The sequence below is a fragment of the Propithecus coquereli genome, unplaced genomic scaffold (assembly GCF_000956105.1).
Source record: "Propithecus coquereli isolate 6110/MARCELLA unplaced genomic scaffold, Pcoq_1.0 Scaffold9, whole genome shotgun sequence".
Taxonomy (NCBI): Eukaryota; Metazoa; Chordata; class Mammalia; order Primates; family Indriidae; genus Propithecus; species Propithecus coquereli.
This window is the reverse complement of record NW_012155284.1, coordinates 9384881-9403869: the sequence shown is the minus strand read 5'-3', so window position 1 is coordinate 9403869 and position 18989 is coordinate 9384881. Positions and strand designations below refer to the sequence as shown.

The 18989-nt window shown below is 35.8% G+C and overlaps 1 protein-coding gene across 3 annotated transcripts in view; it reads left to right on the top strand.

Annotated features, from left to right (window-relative positions):
* Positions 1 to 18989, top strand: part of TNPO1 (transportin 1) — an 85558-nt gene that overhangs the window by 30136 nt on the left and 36433 nt on the right. For 2 of the 3 annotated variants that reach the window (XM_012664588.1, XM_012664586.1), the window contains exons 2-6: positions 4939 to 5052; positions 7797 to 7872; positions 12623 to 12772; positions 15623 to 15729; positions 17769 to 17902. In XM_012664588.1, coding sequence (XP_012520042.1) covers positions 4939 to 5052; positions 7797 to 7872; positions 12623 to 12772; positions 15623 to 15729; positions 17769 to 17902 — 581 coding nt within the window. Of the gene's footprint in view, positions 1 to 4658; positions 4805 to 4938; positions 5053 to 7796; positions 7873 to 12622; positions 12773 to 15622; positions 15730 to 17768; positions 17903 to 18989 lie in introns of those variants that run through there. The other variant, XM_012664587.1, reaches the window with a different exon arrangement.

The window sequence follows — 18989 nt, the reverse complement described above, 5'->3', positions numbered from 1 at the left end:
TGTCCTAGCCCTGTATGACTTGTGAATGTCCCACTAGATGGTCATATTGGTGAAAAACATGTTTATAGTTACTAGAGCCAAGAGCCTAACTCAGTTTTACATATCCATAGGGAACTTTTTGCAGGGTTTTAATATATGTTGAGTTTTTCAGGAATAAAAACTACTGTTTTATTAAAGGACAGTTGTATCTTCTTTTGTTTAGAACTCTACCAAGAGTTCACCATTTGGGGGAAATCATGTCACCAATGACAACATTTCTCACATTCAGAGCAATTCAACATATAGGTGGAAACATTGGACATTGCTTGGTAAATATTTGTCAGGATTTAATTGAAATTAGGAAAATCCGAAACAGATGGGGGGAAAACATTTCTCTTTCCTGGCTGAATATATTTGCTTTTCTTTTTTTCCTATTGTATTTTATCTTATACTTCATTCATAAATCGCACATCTGTCTCTCACTAAATGAGAACTTAGTGGGGACAAGAACTGTATTTTACTTATCTTTGAATCTTCAATATTCACTGAGCACATGGTAGTTGCTCAACTTTATTCAGTTGAATTAATAGCAATAACAATAGTATTTATTCAACAAATATTGAATCAGACTCTGCTAGGCAAAGAGGGCAAAAAGACACTGTCCCTATTCTCAGGAACACATGATCCATTGCAAAGACAGACCTGGAAATAATTATAATATAATATGACAGTTTCTAGAATGGACATAGCTATAAACTATAGCTCTGTAATGAAAAAAACACTTAAGTCTTGTAGGGAGATCCTGGAATAATGTCACAGAAGAGAAATAGTATCCAGCATTAATCATAGTGCCAAGAAAGACTCTCAATAAATATTTAGAAATTCATTGAATGAGAGTAGTTCTAAAGAGTGAGGAGGGATTTGCCAAATGGTCAAGTTTAAAAGGGCATTCCCCACAGGAAATCCCTATTCAAAAGCTCAGAGGTATGAGAGGTGCAGGAAGAATTGCTGGAGCATAAAGTTGGAGGTTGAGTCATAAAGTTGTCCCCTGAATGTGATGGACCAGATCATGAAGAGCCTTCTTCCATAAAAAGAAGTTAGATTTTGTCTTGTAGATGCTAGAAAACCATTAATTTAACTATTAAAACTACTGTTTTTCAAACTATACTGTGTGCCAGGTACCTATAATCCTAATACAGAGTTGATATTTTCCCATTTTATAATTGGGAAACTGAGGCTCAGAGACATTAATTAACTTGCCCAGGTTTTCACAGCTACTGAGTGGAAGAACTAGAATTCAAAATTAGGTCAGTTGAGTCCACATCTCCTGTCTTCCTTTTAAACTATATTTTATTTTACACAGCACATCCAACAGGGAAGAAACTAGGTATTTTAACTTTTTAATTTTTTTTTAACCTCACATCATTCTCAACTATAACAAATTCAAAATTTTTATGTAAATTTAACAACTTGAGACTCATGAGTAAGTTTTAGTCTTCTGAAGGTCCAAATTTGTATCACAGTAACTCACCTCTTGCAGGCCACTTTTATTCTGGTGCCATCTTCTATCTAGTTTTTCAAATAACTGTCTTTTGACTTACTGAAATGCCCTTTTCCTTTCAGTCACCATTGAATGTTGTGGGCCAATCAGGCATGGTTTGTATACTCTGAAGGAGAAAAATTTCAAGTACTATTTTCTTTTTGAGCCATTTAGATCTGAGTCTTTAATATGCAAAAAGAATACTCCAAGTAGTAATTACTTAAATTTGATAAGAAAATCTAATATTGATCCTGCTATTCTATTTAATTAATATAAATGTAATTTACTATTTAAATAAATGATTCCTACCTCATATCCTAGTGTGCTTGGTTAGCGTGAAGTACTTGAGACATTATCTGATTAACTCTGCAACATCTGGCTAGTCTGGGATGAGATTCTTCCTTATTTTAATGGCCATTAAGATGTGATGCGTTCTGGAGATGGATCATGGTAACGGTTGTATACAACAGTGAGAATGTACTTACTGTTACTGAGCTGTGTACTGAAAATGGTAAGTTTTATGTAAGTATATTTTATCACAATTTTAAAAAAGATATGAAACAGAAGTTCAAAGTGGCCTGAGATCTCTTATCAAGCAGTTATTAATCAAATATTCTTGAGAGCCTTTTGTTATGGACTTGAGTAAGGTGTGCAGGAACACCTATCTTAGCATCATAGGCTGATCAAATTAAATGTTCTTAATTCTAAGCTGTTTGAAAAGAAAAAGAATCCCATTTATCTGAATGCAGGGATAAAGAAGAAAACATAGTAATGGCCCAATATTATGATGCAGCCATCCTCAGGATGGATGTGATGATGAAAATGCCTTTCAGACTTGACTGCTATTTGTCCCTGGCTTTAGTTTCTTGTTCAAAAGCACAGCTAAGGGATTAAATGGGCTATCTAAATGTCACCTCAACAGGTAGAATGTGCATGGTAGCAGCTCCAACTTGTAGCTGAGGCTCAGACTTTTAGCTTCCTTATCCCCACTAGTATCATGGGAAATTAAACTGTCATTCATTAGCTTCACAAAAATTAAAAGATTGTGCTGGTGGAGGTACAGCAAACATTGTTGGCGAGTGTGAATTGCATAACTTTCAGGAAAGTAATCTGGTAATAACTGATAGAAATTTTAAATACACATACTTTTTGGCCTAATAATCCCACTGGGTTGCCACTATCGTGTAGAGACATTGGTACAAGTTGTGTTGTTTTTAGTAGCAAAAAAGTAGAAGCCAGTCAGGAATTGGTTGAACAAATTATGCTCTGTCCATTCTAAAGACCAATGTACAGCTATTAAAAGGCGAGTTAAATCTTTATGTATTGGCCTGGAATGATAGCTATGTTATATAATGCGTAAAAAAGTTATAGAGTTAATATTAGTGTAGTATGGAGTATGACCTAAAAAAAGAGAAACCATATGTGTGTTTGAGAATAGCATGTAGAAGGATTCACATCAAACTGACAAAATTGATTGTCTCGGGGAGGTAAGCTTGGAGGTGGGATTGAATTAACTTTCCTTGTAAAACCATGTTGTTTGATTTATTATAATATAGTTTTTGTAAGTTTTAAAAAGTTTCTTAAGTTAAAAGAAAAGAAAGGGAAGGGGAGAAATAGTGATAAAAATTTTCCTAGGGATTACTTTGGGAGAGGGTTGATGACAGGGAATGGGCACAAAAGAAGCTTTGGTACTGGTAATGATCTCTATCTTGAGCTTGTGTTCACTTTGCAAAAATTCATCTAATTATATGCCTATAATTTGTATAATTTTGTGTCTTTATTGTATAAATTAAAATATAAAAATTATAGACTAGCAATACAATGGAATGCTATTATATTTTCTTAAAATGTTTTCAAAAAATAATAATATATGAAGTCAAGCAAGAAATAGTGAAGTCCCATTATTATAAAATATAATGTGCCTATAAACATACAGAATGAAGGCTGGAATAAAAACAATACAATATTAATAGATATTATGTCCAGATTATGGTTGTTTTTGTTTTAGGGGTTGGTTGGTTGGTTTGTTTGAAGTAAGAACAGTTTATTGGGTTGGATCATTTAGGAAGTCAATAAAACTTGGTGAGCCAAATCAGGAATTTTAAAATATTAAGCAGAAATTAAGAGTGAAGAAGAGGAGAGGAAAAGGCATTTTTTAAAAGAAAGAAAAACAAAGCTAAATACAGAGGTGTAGTAAGGTCAGGTAATTTTTTTCAACCTCTACTAGGAAAAGACTTTTACTAACTTCAGCTGTCAAACCATCATGTAGTAGTAGAGTCATATTAAAAATACTCTCCTTTATCAAACTCAGTTGGGCTTTTTTACAAGTCATGCTTGATACCTAAGTTTTGTTGTTTTTAAGTATTTAGTTTTAATGAAACTGTCATCGATATAATAGTTTCAGTTGACCCTAGCAGATGCAACTTAGTAGTAGCTTAAGAAACCTATGTTCTCCTCCCAGTCTTCACTGATTAACGCTAATAGTTTGCTTTTTTTCACCTTAGCTGCCACATGGGGGCAAATAATACCTCACTAGGTCTTAATGAGAATCAAACGAGAAAATGTAGTATGTGAAAATACTTTTATAGAATTAAACACTACCCAATTGAAAAATTACATTATTTTTCTTATATTTAATTCGGCCTAAAGTCCTTAGTTGTGGAATGTAGTTATTTCATGATGGAATTTATTTCGCTTAATAGGAATTGAAAAGTTGAAGTTTATGAAAGAATGCAATTTTTTTAAGTCAAGTTCTGCAAATGTTGCATTTAATGGTTCTCGAGGTGTGGGTTGTGATTGCAATGCGTCATTATTTTAGACTAAATACTAATATTTAGTGCTTATATATCAAATTGAAATGTAAACATTTTTGCTGCTTCTAATTGTTGAACTGTCAGGGGAATTATCAGGCTTTTTTCCCTATTTCAATTATTTTTCGTTAATTCATCATGTTTACCTAAAATAACTAATACACCCAAATCAGATCACTTCAGGTGTTTCGCAGGGGTTTTGATAAGGCTTGGCTTTTGATTAGATCTTTAAGTTAGTTATCTTCTGGTCAGAGTGAGCGTTGGGTTGGGATGGAGAAAACTGCGGGGCACTAGGACCCAGGGGGCTCCCGTGAACGGATCTTGGGGCCAGATTGCAAATTCGCGGTGACTCAGTCTGGTCGGCTCCTTGCGCTCGGCGGCCGCGGCGGCAGCAGTAGACGTTGGCGGCCGAGCTGCTAGGAGCAGTTCCGCCGGCTTTCACCGTCCGATACTTACTTCGGGCCACCCCAGGCAGGTCCGAGGCGTCTGGGGAGCGATGGGATCGTTGTGGCGGGGAGACGGGGTTTGCTCGGCGCGGGAAGCCCTCGGGCCTGTGCACAGGGGAGTAACATTTGCTCCGTCTCTTCCTGTGTCTGGCTTTATTTGCAGCAAACCAAGATGGAGTATGAGTGGAAACCTGACGAGCAAGGACTTCAGCAAATCCTGCAGCTGTTGAAGGAGTCCCAGTCCCCAGACACCACCATCCAGAGAACCGTGCAACAAGTATCCTTTCCGAGGCCTGGCCTCCGCCCGCGCAGCTGGCGCGGCGCTGCGGGCCCGCTCCCGGCGACCGGGGGGCTCCCGCCGCCCCTCCCCCTCCCTCTCCTTTTGATCCCTCCCTCCTTCCTCTGTCCGCCCGCGGGGGGGGCCCGCCGCCACAGCTCCTGCCCGGCGCCTCGCGCACGCGGCCCTAGTGCCTGGGCCGGGGGCAGTGCCGCGTGGGGCTCATGCCGCCGAGACCGTCGGCTTCCGGCCCGCGGGAGGCGGGGGCCCCGGGCCGCCGCCCGGGATCGCGACATGTGCGCGGGCCTGGCAGCCACGTCCCCGCCCGCCGCTGACCTGACGAGGCGGTGGGGAGCGGCGCGAGCGGGAGCGGCCCGGGCCCACACAATGCGCCCCGCGGGGTGGGGGCGGCGGGCCGAGCGGGAGGCCGGGTGGAGGGCGCTGTGTGAGCGGCCGAGCTTGCCGGCCGACTGGCCAGAAATGGGTGGAGCTGGCGCGGGGTTTGAACTGCTGCCGTGTTGGTCCTGAGGTTTTTTTTCCAGGCCCTTGCCCTGGAAGGGCTGGAGACCTACAGGTGGGGGAAAGGGGTCTCCGTGCCTCACCCCGGGGCTGCTCGTCTTAACACCTGATGCAAATTCCCTGGCTCCCAAGTGAGATTTTCTTTTTAAACCTTTGGTTCAAGGCTAATTGCACAATTAGCTAAGTCTTTACCAGGTGTGCTGATGTAGTTGTCCTTTTGCTACGGTTTTAGAGACAGAAAGGGTTAAGAAGGAAAACCTCTTTTATGTATGCTTTTTGTAGTCCCTGAAACCGTAGACAAATGGAGAGCTCTTGTTGAATCCAGTAAAGGAAACAAGTTCACTTACCAGATCATAAATAATCTTTTTACCTCTTCTTTTAAGCCTAAAGCAGTTAAAAATATTTTTTGCAGAAAAGTCTCTTGATTTTTATTGTCAATAAGCAGCACAATTACTTAATATGGAATTTGGTAAAGTAAGCTCTTTTCGTGTTTGAGCTTATTTAAAATACTATGAAGATGAAGTTATTCACCCAGAGGGTTTCGAAGAAGTACTGCATTTGCTGTAACCTAAAGTCCTCAATAGTTGACAAAATAAATACTCAGGTTTTTTGTTAATATGCTGCCTGTTTAAGAAATGAGGGGCTAACAATTTAGATCTGCTAGTACTGAGGAAGGAACAGTAGTTTTTGGAGTGTATTGGGGTTTGTGTCTGAAACCTTGCTATGGCTCAGTCTTAATTGTGTTGTCATAGTTCCAGGAATGATAGAAAATTGATATTTAATTAATTGTAGGTATTATATGACACAATTACTTGTTTCGTAAATTAGGCAAGCCCAGACTTGCATTGTAATTCTTAAGTAGCACTATATATCATACTTTCTTGTTTTAGTGTGTATTTATTAAGTACCTTTTATATGCCCAGTACTGTGCTTGGGCTAGCAGTCAATTTACAGTTTATTCTGTGTGCCTAGAGCATAGTATGTCCTCTGAGTAAGAACAAATTAAATTTCTGTTACTGTGAGAGGAAAACAGTATTTTAAGTAAAAATACGCACAGCTTTATATTTTCAGAGTGCCTAATGATGACCTTGTTCTTTGTGTCTCTTAAAGAGAGAATGTATTTAATTATTGTTTTGTATAGACTTCTGAAAAACCGTTATAATAGTACAAGTAGATACAGCTCAAGTTTTAAGAAAGTAAACCTTATCAGGAAATATTTATGAAAAAATGTATTGACATTATGTTGTTAATCTTGTCCTTTCACTAAAGCAAGAATCACCATCTGGGTTTTTCTTGGTTACAGAAAGTAGTTGCACCTTGGAATTTTACTAGAGAATATACGTTTTGCTAGTTAATGTTCTGACCCCTAAACATTGAGGGTATTCAAGGATGTGATAAATAGCTAATAAAATGTACCTAGACTTTTGAATCTTGGTTTTAATCAGAAATTTAAATGTGTTGTGTAAAAACATTTTAATCATTCTGTGTAGTAAAACACAGTTGGGAGGTGTGTTAGGGGCTAAGAGGGCTTGAAGGATGAGAGATGTAATACAGCATTATGTTGCTGTTGACTGCCAACACCAACGAAATACCTGCAAATTTGTGTCACTGAAAATGTTAGATTCTGAAGGAAAAAAACAATTTTATAATTATTGTGTATTAATCTCAATGCTGACTTTATATGATATTTGATATATAGGCTTGTACATAAATGACATTTTATCTTAATTTTTTGAATTCCATAGATGAGTCTGACAAAAGTACTTTTTTTTTTAAACTTAAAAGGCTATTTTATAAAATTGATTTCCCTAAGTGATCTTCATCTCTTAAAGACTTGTTTTCATTTCTTTGGAATACTTTCATTTTTGTAACTATTTTATACTTGGATACCTTTCTAGTTACGATGTTTTAAAGTTCTAATAAATCTAAGAATTCTGTTTTGGAAAATTTTGCTGTATTGAGCATACTGAAGCTGGAACTTGCGTATGTTGCATTGAATAAAATTAATGAATTTCAGCCATAAAGCACCTCAGAGGTTTAAAAACAAGCACTAGTGTATGAGTAGTATGTTAATAGATTTAATAAGATATCCTTATTCTTTGTTTAAAAATAAAAATATAAGGCTAGAAATACTGCAAACGGATTCTTGATTTTTATATAAAAAAATGCTTAGTTTTTTTCCTTAGATTACACAGAGACATTTCCTTAACTACTGTTTGTTGTAGAAACTGGAACAACTCAATCAATATCCAGATTTTAACAACTACTTGATTTTTGTCCTTACAAAATTAAAATCCGAAGGTAAGTAGAATTTATGTTTAACTTTTTAAAAGTATCTTTAAGACCCGTTAAAATATACTGAGAGTTATTCATTTCAAAGGATTTCATTTTATAGTAAACATGCTTTATCGATGTGGGATGAGCAGAGTTATTACTACTCTAAGCATTTATGTGCTTAATAACGATTCAGTTAATTGGGTGTTTATATAATAAATTCCCTCATTGTTTGCAAATGAAAACGTGTGGAAAGTCTACTTTGTTTTGCTTCAGTGCTTATACATGAATATGTTGATTGATTCCTTTTAATACACAGCCTGAGCAAGAGCAAGACCTTGCCTCTACAAAAAATGGAACAATTAGCCAGGCATAATGGCACAAGCCTGTCCTAGCTACTCAGGAGGCTGAAGCAGGAAGATAGCTTGAGCCCAGGAGTTTGTGGTTGCCGTGAGCTATGACACCACTGCACTCTATACCAGTGTGACAGATTGAGACTGTCTCAAAAAAAATTAACTGAATATATGTGTGATCATTGTAGAAAAAAATGGAAAGGTCATATAATCAAAATGAAAAATCACTTAGCTCATCATCCAGAGATTATTATGTTGATATCTTGAATTACATCCTTCTGTACTCCTTTTATATGGTTATGTATAATACATAACTATTTTTAAATTATTTAGCAAAAAAATGGTATTTTACTCATAGGTAAACTTCCATAACTTTTCAGAAACTGCTAACAGTGTACATAAAACTTTTTCATTAAGTCTTCAAACAATTTTAAAATTACTTCTGTGATAGTTTAAAGCCTGAATAGTGTGATTTTTAAATGACATGGTCATTTGAATGTTCTAATAACATGTAAATTCTCACTAGATTTTATTTCACAAGTATTTATTGCACATCACCTCTTTGCCAGGCAGTTTGCAGGCTCAGAAGAAAGAAAAGTGAGCAAAACAAAAATCTGTGCCCTCGAGGAGCTTACATTGTAGTGAGAGGTGTTCTTCATAGCATCATTTGAGTTATTCCCTTTCTGAAACATTGCAGACACATAGAAGACAAATATTTATTGAATAACTGACCAGCCTCTAAGTAAAAGCACTATACCTTATTCAGTGATTAGTATTTTAGATGCCATAGTGCAGTTAGTAGAAGCACTGCACTTGGAATTGGGAAATAACAGGTTTTAGACTCTGAGTTGAAGTCATTTAACCTCTCTTCTTTCAGCTATAAAAAGCGTGTGTTAGACAACCAGACCATCTGTAAGGTTTTGTTCAGCTCCAAACTCTAGCAGGTTAATGGTCTTAATGTATAGTAAAATCTCACTAATCTTGTGTTCAGATTTTGATAATTCATACAGATAGTGATTTCTTTTGAATTGTTTTCAAATCATTTTGTAGTTAAGGGGGGCGGTTAATTTATGATTGGGGGACATAATAGAAAATTTAAAACTCCAAATCTAGGTTTTAAGAAACTAGGAATTCTTTCAGCCTGTCTTTAAATTCAGCAATTAATATTCCTAGTTTGAAAAGTATATTTATGATATATTGTTTCTTAATACAGAAGTTTTTCTTATAGTTTGTGATTAGGCTGCTGTTTTCTTTTTAAAAAACTAAAATACTTACTAAATGAATTTTTCTAATCTGAAATTGTTTAAATTGAAAATTTTATTTTCACCTAAGCTGTCTACTCTCATGTTTTCACACCTACATTCCAAATATTAAGATTGTTATAAATTATACTCATTATTAAAGCTTTGTTGGGATATAAGGATATTTCAAAAGTACTTTTTAAAAAAACTTATTCAGACAGCAACAATAGAATTTGGAAGCCACTACCTCCACAAAGACCTATTACAAAACCGTAAAATGTTGGAAAAAATTTTATTCAGGTTTTCTTGACCCTAAAATGTATTTCTTCTGTTCATTGGGTGCAGTTTCTCAAAAGACATAGTAGTAGTTGTACATTTGTGTAACAGTTGATATTTCTTCTTGTGTTTACTCATTTCCCCCTCCCCAGGAAGATGGGAACATAGTTGGCCATATGCCATATCTAGTTCTCCTGGTTTTTTTTGTTTTTTTTTTTTTTAAATCTCTGCATTGTGGCCATCTTAGAGAAGGAACATAAGTAACATCTTTAATTGAAAATGCTTATTTAGAAATCTTTTTTTTTAAGAGACAGGGATTTGCTCTGTAACCTAGGCTGGAGTGTCGTAGCATGATCATAGCTCACTGCAACATTGAACTCCTGGGCTCCAGCAATCTCCCACCTTGGCCTCCCAAGTTACCTGAGACTACAGGCATGAGCCACCACACTTAGCTAATTTTATTTTATTTTATTTTTTTTTTTGAGACAGAGTCTCACTCTGTTGCCCTGGCTAGAGTGAGTGCCGTGGCGTTAGCCTAGCTCACAGCAACCTCAAACTCCTGGGCTCAAGCAATCCTACTGCCTCAGCCTCCCGAGTAGCTGGGACTACAGGCATGCGCCACCATGCCCGGCTAATTTTTTCTATATATTTTTTAGTTGTCCAGATCATTTCTATCTATTTTTTTAGTAGAGACGGGGTCTCGTGCTTGCTCAGGCTGGTCTGGAACTCCTGAGCTCAAACAATCCGCCTGCCTCGGCCTCCCAGAGTGCTAGGATTACAGGCATGAGCCACCGCGCCCAGCCTTAATTTTATTTTTTGTAGAGACAGGGTCTTGCTGTGTTGTCAATCTCAAGTGATCCTCCTGCCTCAGCTTCCCAAAGCACTGGGATTATTTAGTAATCTTGTCATTGAATCATTGAGTAAAAAGTTTTAGATCCAGAAGGGACCTCAGAGATCAGCTGCTCTAATTCTCTCATTTTGCAGATGAGCAAATTGAGGGCCTAGTGAAGTAAAATCTTAATTTTTTTAAAAAGAGAAAGTGATTGGTGACTTTTAAAAATGGATTTTAAGAGGATATATACTTGAAAACTGTTTCATCTCAAGTTGTGGTTTATTAAAACTCATCTTGTAATTTTTATTGTAAAAATCAACATATTATTTACAAATAATGCAATTTAAAATGATTACATGACTGAATTATTAGCTAACTTATGATAAGCTTGAGGAAGTTAAATATTTGACTTAATTTATCTCATAGCAGTTTTAAACTTTTAAGAGGATTTAGAAGTAGGTTTTGTTTTAAGTTACTTATTGGAATGGGTTGTAATTGAAAATGGAGAATGGAAAAACATTTTTAGATGGTGACATAAAGGAGTCTTATTGCTGTGATGACCTGAATGGGGTTTATGTGCAGAGAAACTTTGGGTTTTTTGCCTCTACATGTGCTTCACCCTTGAAGGTTGATGCCATTCAGACTTTGGGAACATAGTATTAAGTAGAACAAGCTCCGGGTATTTTATTTTTTAATAAGGCAGGTAAAACCATAGTGTTTCAGTAGCATATTCTGTTTAACACTCCAAGTCTTCTTGTCTTATAGCCCTTTGAGAGAAGTGGTTTGAAGTGTATGCTCACTGAAGCCAGGCTCCCAAAGTTTTGGCTTCCCCACTTGGTAGCCTTTTGGAACTTTGGCAAAGGCCTCAGTTTCTTCACCTGTGCAGTAAGGTTAATAATAACCTGTATAATATCATGAGATTGTAAGGATTAAATGCAGGGCTACTTGGAAAGCACTTATCAGTGTTTTAATTCATAATAAGCATTCAGAAGATGTTCCAACTACTGCTGATAATGTTGGTGGTGATGCCAATTGGTAAAACATCATTTATATTCTAGTATTGTTTCTTTGTGAAAATTTAGCACCATCTATGGATTAAATTTTAAGATTCTATTTTTAAATGTTTTTGCAGATTTTATGCTTTTACTTTTTTTTTAAGAGACAGTGTCTTTTCGCTGTCACGCAGGCTGGAAGTACAGTGGTGCAATCCAAGCTCACTGCAGGCTCAAATTCCTGGCTTCAAGTGATACTCCTGCCTCAGCCTCCCAAAGTGCTGGGATGACAGGAGTAAACCATCATGCCAGGCCTGATGCTTTACTTTTTTTAAGCTCAGGGGCAAGTGAAAAATAAGTTAATGACAATTATATTTATGCAGAGATGATCCCATGTATTTTTTCCACTTAACGTTTTTATTAGGATATTTTTAGTAACTAATGCTTTCGTATCTATAATGATGTTTATTAGATAACAATAAAGCTTGCATACAGTGGCCATCTGTAAACTAACTCTTAAACTAAATCAGTGGTTCTCAACCAAGGGCAGTTTTGCCCCGGGCCCCCCCCCCACCACCTCAGGAGACATTTTTGGTTGTCACAACTTAGAGGGGTTCTATGGACATTTACAGCTAATGATGCTGCTAAACATCTTACAACACACAGGATAGCAACTCACAACAGAGAATTGTCAGTATGTCAAACTGTTATCAAAATGTCAGTAGTGCCAAAGTTGAGATACCCTGAAATCAGGATTTAATTCTTTGATATTCAGTTATGATTTTTTTAACTGGTTATAGTAAAGTAAATTTGAATGCCACAATCAACATTTTTTTTTTTGAGATGGGGTCTTGCTATTGCCCAGGCTGGTCTGGAACTCCTGGGCTCAGGTGATCTGGAGTCAGCCTCCCAAAGTGCTAGGATTACAGGTGTGAGCCACCATGCCCTGCCTCCCCAGTCAACTTTTGAATATAATAACTTTATTATATGAATATAATAACAACTTTAAAGTTATTGTTCTTGGCACATTTTGAAATGAAATCTACTTTAAAACTCAGTGTTGCCACTGCTGTTTTATTACAGATGAACCTACGAGATCATTGAGTGGTCTTATCTTGAAAAATAATGTGAAAGCACATTTTCAGAACTTCCCAAATGGTGTAACAGACTTTATTAAAAGTGAATGTTTAAATAATATTGGTGACTCCTCTCCTCTGATTAGAGCCACGGTTGGTAAGTTATATTGTAACAATCTTGCTTACTCTGTTTCTAACTGGATTAGAGATGACAGACCATTTCCATAGGAATTTTTGTTAGCCATTAAACGTTAAATTGTGATGAGGGAAATTATTATTGCATTTAAATACTTTTGAGATGATGTTAATTACAGTAAAAACTCTCTTATCCAGTGAGACCAGTGATGAGGGTTACTGGTCTCAGTGGATAAGAGAGCTTTATCACACTTGGCTTAATCAAAGTTGGTTACAATGGAACATCAGCGAGTGATAATAATTGAGGACCATTATGTTTTCTTTGAGTGTGCAGATTGGAGTTCCTTATTGTCTGTCCGCCTTACAAAATGTATGGGGCACAATTTCTCTTTTCCTTTTTTTGTGTAATGAAAAGCTTTCTGATTTTTGAAAACAATGTAAGTATAGGATTCTAAATTTTTACTATTTTCCCACTTGTTTTTTATTATAATATTTGCCTTGTCTATACCTAATTCAGTAGCAAGTTTTTTAGTCTTCAGAATGTTCAGCTTGTTCAGGTAAAGAACTTTCTGTCAGTTTATGTAATACTAGATTAAAATGCTTAATTACGGTAACTACTATAAATTGATTTGGGAGCACACACAACTGGCTATTGGTAAGCACACATATCAACCAGTGGAAGCAGAAATAGGCAGGTATACTCTCTTGAGTAACCTACTAATGGGCAGCCCTTCGATATGTCATGGACTTAAGCAGTTAAATTTTGCAAGGACTTGGAAAGCATCTATGAATTTACCACGTTGGTTAAATGGAAGCCAGTTAAAGGAGTCAAACACTTTCATCAAGAGTTCCTTAGTTTTGTGCATTTTGTCATGTAGTTTTGAAAAGTATTCAAGTCATCTCTTACTCTGTGACTTCCCTGCAGACATTCTTGTATTAAACAGTGCCATTATTGACACTGATTTTAAATTTGGGTAGAGGACATTTGTAGTTTGAAAAAGGACTCCCTAGGTTATTCTGATGTACCCATATGTATCCCTTAAGGCTTTACCTACTCATGACACTGGTGAAAAGAATGGTAAGTGTGTGCCAGCCTTTTCTATTTAAAATCAAGGAGAGAATTCCCGATAGATAAAGTGGAATGGGATTTGCAAAGAAGTTTGTTTCTACCTAAATTGTGTTTCATTATAAACCTATCTTTAAGGGCCATTTGGTCCAAACTTCAGTACTTTTGATGTTGCCAAGCACACTGATTTGATTCCCATAATTGTTGTAAATACTGAGAAATATCTGTCACCTTTCACTTTTGCAGCTTATGCTGGATATTAGATGATTTTTCAGGAGTAGATGAAATTATGGGGCCAGATAAGTTTGGAGTTTGTCCTTCTGTCAACATTCTTTAATGCTGTCCTAGTGGAAGTAATGAATGTCAGCCATCTGTTAGTATCAAGTTATAGACTGTATTTAATTTGTATTAATTATTACCTGTTTGCAGTCTTACTTAAGACATACTTGGTCTTAAATAGGCAGATCCAGATCTTTCTCTTCCCCTCAGTTCTTTCATTAATATATTTTATCTTCAGGAAAGAATAACTGGCGAAAGGGTCAGGTGTTGCTGCTTTTAGATCTTACTAAGCTATTCTATTGTAAGGGTTAATGTTTTAAAATGCTATCACTACATTGGCCATCATGTATACTTTTTTTGTTTTATTTTAGTGGAGAGTAAATATTTGCCAACAGCTTTTACTCCACATATTTTTTTAGTTCTTTACCACTGGGAGCAACCTTTTCAAAACTAAGAGTAGAAAATTCAAATGAAAATTTATACACAACAGTAGAATTTACTATTCAGTGATGTTTACTAGGTACTAGGTATTTTATATATATCCCACTGAATTTTCAAAATAACATTTTTACAGATTAGTATTTTGTAGCTTAGAGTACATATAATTTGCTTACCGTCAAAGTTTTTATACTCTAAGGTACTAAAAGATTGATAATCACCAACCATATTACATTTTATTATTAGTGATGTATTTACTAAGGCAGAGAAAAATGTTAACACGAAACTTATGTGTTATCATTGTGTTTGTATTAACACAAAACTTTTGTGTTACATTTTTATGTATTTGCATAATCATTGACTATCACAACTCAGCCACACAACACAGTTGAAATAATCCAGTCAGTCAAAACAAGATGATCAGTCAGCATGTGCCACCCAGCCTCCAAGATCACCTTTCTGGGTACTCAGCATTGATCTAGTAAGTGGGAACTATTGTAGGAGTGTGTAGCCGGTCTACATAAGGGAGTGTTGTAAACAGACTGAACATATAGGAATGTTCTCAAGTGATGCTCATCTTCTTTAATTTTTTCTACCACAGTCCTTGGCTGTGATTCCAGATTAAGTCAGGGAGCTGTTCTTAGCTTCTTAATGTGTCTTTTATATGAACCTAACAGATTCATAAATTCATCACACAGCAGTAAGCACTGCTAACATTTTGGTATAGTTTTCATTCTGCTGTTTTGTATGTATAGAATTGGAGTTAATTTTAATTGGTGAAGCTATCATTGATATCATTGGAGAAAAGCAGATTACAGTCTTTCATACAGATACTTGGTAAATTAAAAAAAAACTTAGAGGGTGAACTGTTGGGAAACAGGATGAGAAACATCTGGTTGATACTGTGGTTTTTCCACAGTTATGCTGTGGCGATGTGGGAGTCACTGGTAAATATTATTAATATGTAGTTTAGAAATCTTAGGCATGGGATATTTAAGTGTGTGCACACGCATGAGCACACAGTTGTCCATATGACAGTATCTATCACAGTGCAGTCGGATTTCCTAAAGATGTTTGTTTTCTTTGAAGGTATTTTGATTACAACCATAGCCTCCAAGGGGGAATTGCAGAATTGGCCTGACCTCTTACCAAAACTCTGTAGCCTGTTGGATTCTGAAGATTACAACACCTGTGAGGTAAGGGTATTTGTTTCATATATAATTTTTCTTTTCTATTTTTCTTGTCATGTTATGTGTTAGCAATCTTTGGGAAAAATATTTCCTCTGAAATATACAACCTCAAAAGTTAGAAGCCTAAAGTTACCTTTGTGTTTCACATTTATGAATCATTCATCTTACTGTTTTCTATAAAGACCGTTACATTATAAAACCTCTTCACTGTATGTCCTACAAGGAGATGTCTTCTAAAGTTATTCTTGGGTGTATATGTAATAAACAGCTACCGTCAAGCTTAATCAGTTGATGTGGTATTTTTTAAAGATAGATTGAAATTTACCAAATTTCCAGACCATGAGTACTTTTTTAGCTTCTCTAAATTGTTTTTATGCTGCTTATTGTATGACATTATCTAAGGTATGTCTGACTTCTCTAGTTTTAATCATACCTTAACTCTGATCTCTTGTTTTTTTGCCACTGATTTGATCCATTTGAGAAGGTGAGAGTCAGTTTGTATAGAGTCCTTCTTTTATAATCTCTATTAATGAATACTTTATCTCTTTCATTAGCAGGCTTCCAGTTTGGGTAGAAATCTGTTTTAAGCGAAAACCATTTTATGTGTTTTTGTTCTCTAAAGTTGAGATCCTCTCTCTTTCAAAAAAGAGCAGGATTGCAGGAAGGGCAGGCACAGGATTAACCTAACAAAAAGCAATCAGGTGGTCTTATGACTTGGCAGTTCGTTGTTTGACCTGTCTTCAGAAAGAAGAAATAGGCAGAGAAGATGGGGAGAGGGAGTATTGGCAAAGTTAGTTATTAAAGTCACTTTTCTCCCTCCCTAAGAGAAAAAAAATCATTCTTATACACACAGAAAAGCCTTGGAAATACACTAAGATTACAGAAAAACTAAGTATTTAGTCATCATGTGGTTGATTACATTTAAATAGTGCTTGGTATGGTGGTGATAACATAATAGATGATTGAAATTTTAATCACTTTCCAAGAATAAAAATATTAAATGGCAGTTATTGTGAATCGTGGAGCTACTACATTGAAATTGTACTTTAAATAAACAGTATTCCCATCTGTCTGAACTAAAGATGTAGGTTTTCGAGATGTTAGTATGGAGTGATCACTAAAATGTTCTTAGTTGAAGTTTTTATTGGTTTTGTTTTGTGGGGTTTTTTGCCTCAGTTTTGGCACAATAGGTAACAAGTTCACATTTAATTTGATTTTAACAGTTTTTCAGAACTAAAACATTTTTTCAAAAGACCTTAATATTCAAAGATATCTATTTTAACATGACAATTGAAATCCCTAATATTTAAGCATGTTAAACCTAAGATTGAAATTTTATATTTTTAACTGAGTTCTAAACTTTAAAAAATCTCCAAATTTAGTATTTTTTAAGTATATTAAACTCTGAAAGAGTATTGGGTAATTGCCTTTAGTTATTTTTGGACACCTTTTAAATTAACTGTACTATGGAGAATGAGCACCAAGTTACTATTGATGGAATTATAAGGACCAAAGTGGATGGTTGAGGCAATTAGTAGGTTACATATTGTGTGCAAAGGCTCTGGATTATCCCCTTTAGTATAAAAATGGTTATAGGGAAATAGTTGCCAGTTTGAATTGTTTGTCCTTCTTAAAGATTTTGTTACTATTTGTGGTTTTATATATGTGACTTTTCTAATGGTGTTTGTGACCTCTCTGTGTGCTTCAGAAGTGTTACAATAGTTAAATAGACTTCTGTGTAAATGTAGACTTTTACGTTCAGTTTTAACAAACTGATATTTAATCCCTGCCAACCAAAATATCCTCAGTTCTCTAAGCCACGTATTGCTAAATTTCAAATGTACCATTATATTTGAACAGATTTTAGATACTCCATGGTTATAATAGTTTGTTTTAAAGTTGAATGATTAGATTTATGGGTTTTAGAAGGTGGTGTTTTATATAGGCTGAGAACATTAATCTATACATATTACAACATTCTTCAGTTTGCTTTTAAATGGCTTCATTTTTAATGAATTCTCAAAATTTAAATATGTCTTTTATAGGGAGCATTTGGTGCCCTTCAGAAGATATGTGAAGATTCTGCTGAGATTTTAGATAGTGATGTTTTAGATCGTCCTCTCAACATCATGATTCCCAAATTTTTGCAGTTCTTCAAGCACAGTAGTCCAAAAATAAGGTATTTATATAGCCCATATTAATTTATGAACTCTGATATAGCCTGACCACTATTTTGCATTACCTAATATTTTTTTGTGATTAGCAAAAGATACTAGATGTCCCACAAAGGTGAATACACATAATTGAAATTTACTGTTTTAATAACGAAATCTGTGGAATACTGACTCTGAAATTTTCATTAAATATGATATAGTTCTCTACCTTCTGCATGGTTAATTATGTTTGCAATAGATAACAGTCATGCTTCTTTTAAATTCCTTTGTTTAAGGCCAAGAATCGTTGTAGGGTTTCTTGCTTTTCATTTTTTATCAATCTTGCCAAGTTGAAATATCTTCATTTGTGGCTGTGTAATAAAAATTCTTCCAATATAACATGTACATATCCTTGTTCATTGGAGGTGAACAAGATTATTGGAAGCAATGAACTATAAATGTTTGAGCTTCTAAACATGTGGTATCCTCTTTCCCTTCTCCCATTTTCAGGCCCAGTACAGACCTATTCTCTGCTTTTCTTTATCCTGTGATTAATAAACTGAATTTTAATGAAGATTTATTCTCATTAAATTAATAAGTACTTTTAGTTTAAGGGTTTTACATCTATTTATGAAAAAACATTACAAGCATAAAAGTGGCAGGATTTTTTTTAGTACATGCTGAAATCACATAGTAGGCCTAGTAGGCTGGTCATGAAGTTAACATGGCCTACTTTGTTCACCTCTGTATCCCTAGTTCCTAGAACAGTACCTGGCACACAGTTGTGGAAATATTATATTTAGAATATTAAATTGGCCTTTGATTAAATTTCTTATCAGTTGTCCAGTTGAGCTGTAATTATCATGATGTCTTCATTGCACTGTTGAGGTATGTGAGACTGTAACTTCACCAAACATTCTCCAAGTTACCGGCCGGGCGCGGTGGCTCACGCCTGTAATCCTAGCACTCTGCGAGGCCGAGGCGGGTGGATTGTTTGAGCTCAGGAGTTCGAAACCAGCCTGAGCAAGAGCGAGACCCCGTCTCTACTAAAAATAGAAAATAAATTAATCGGCCAACTAAAAATATATAGAAAAAATTAGCCGGGCATGGTGG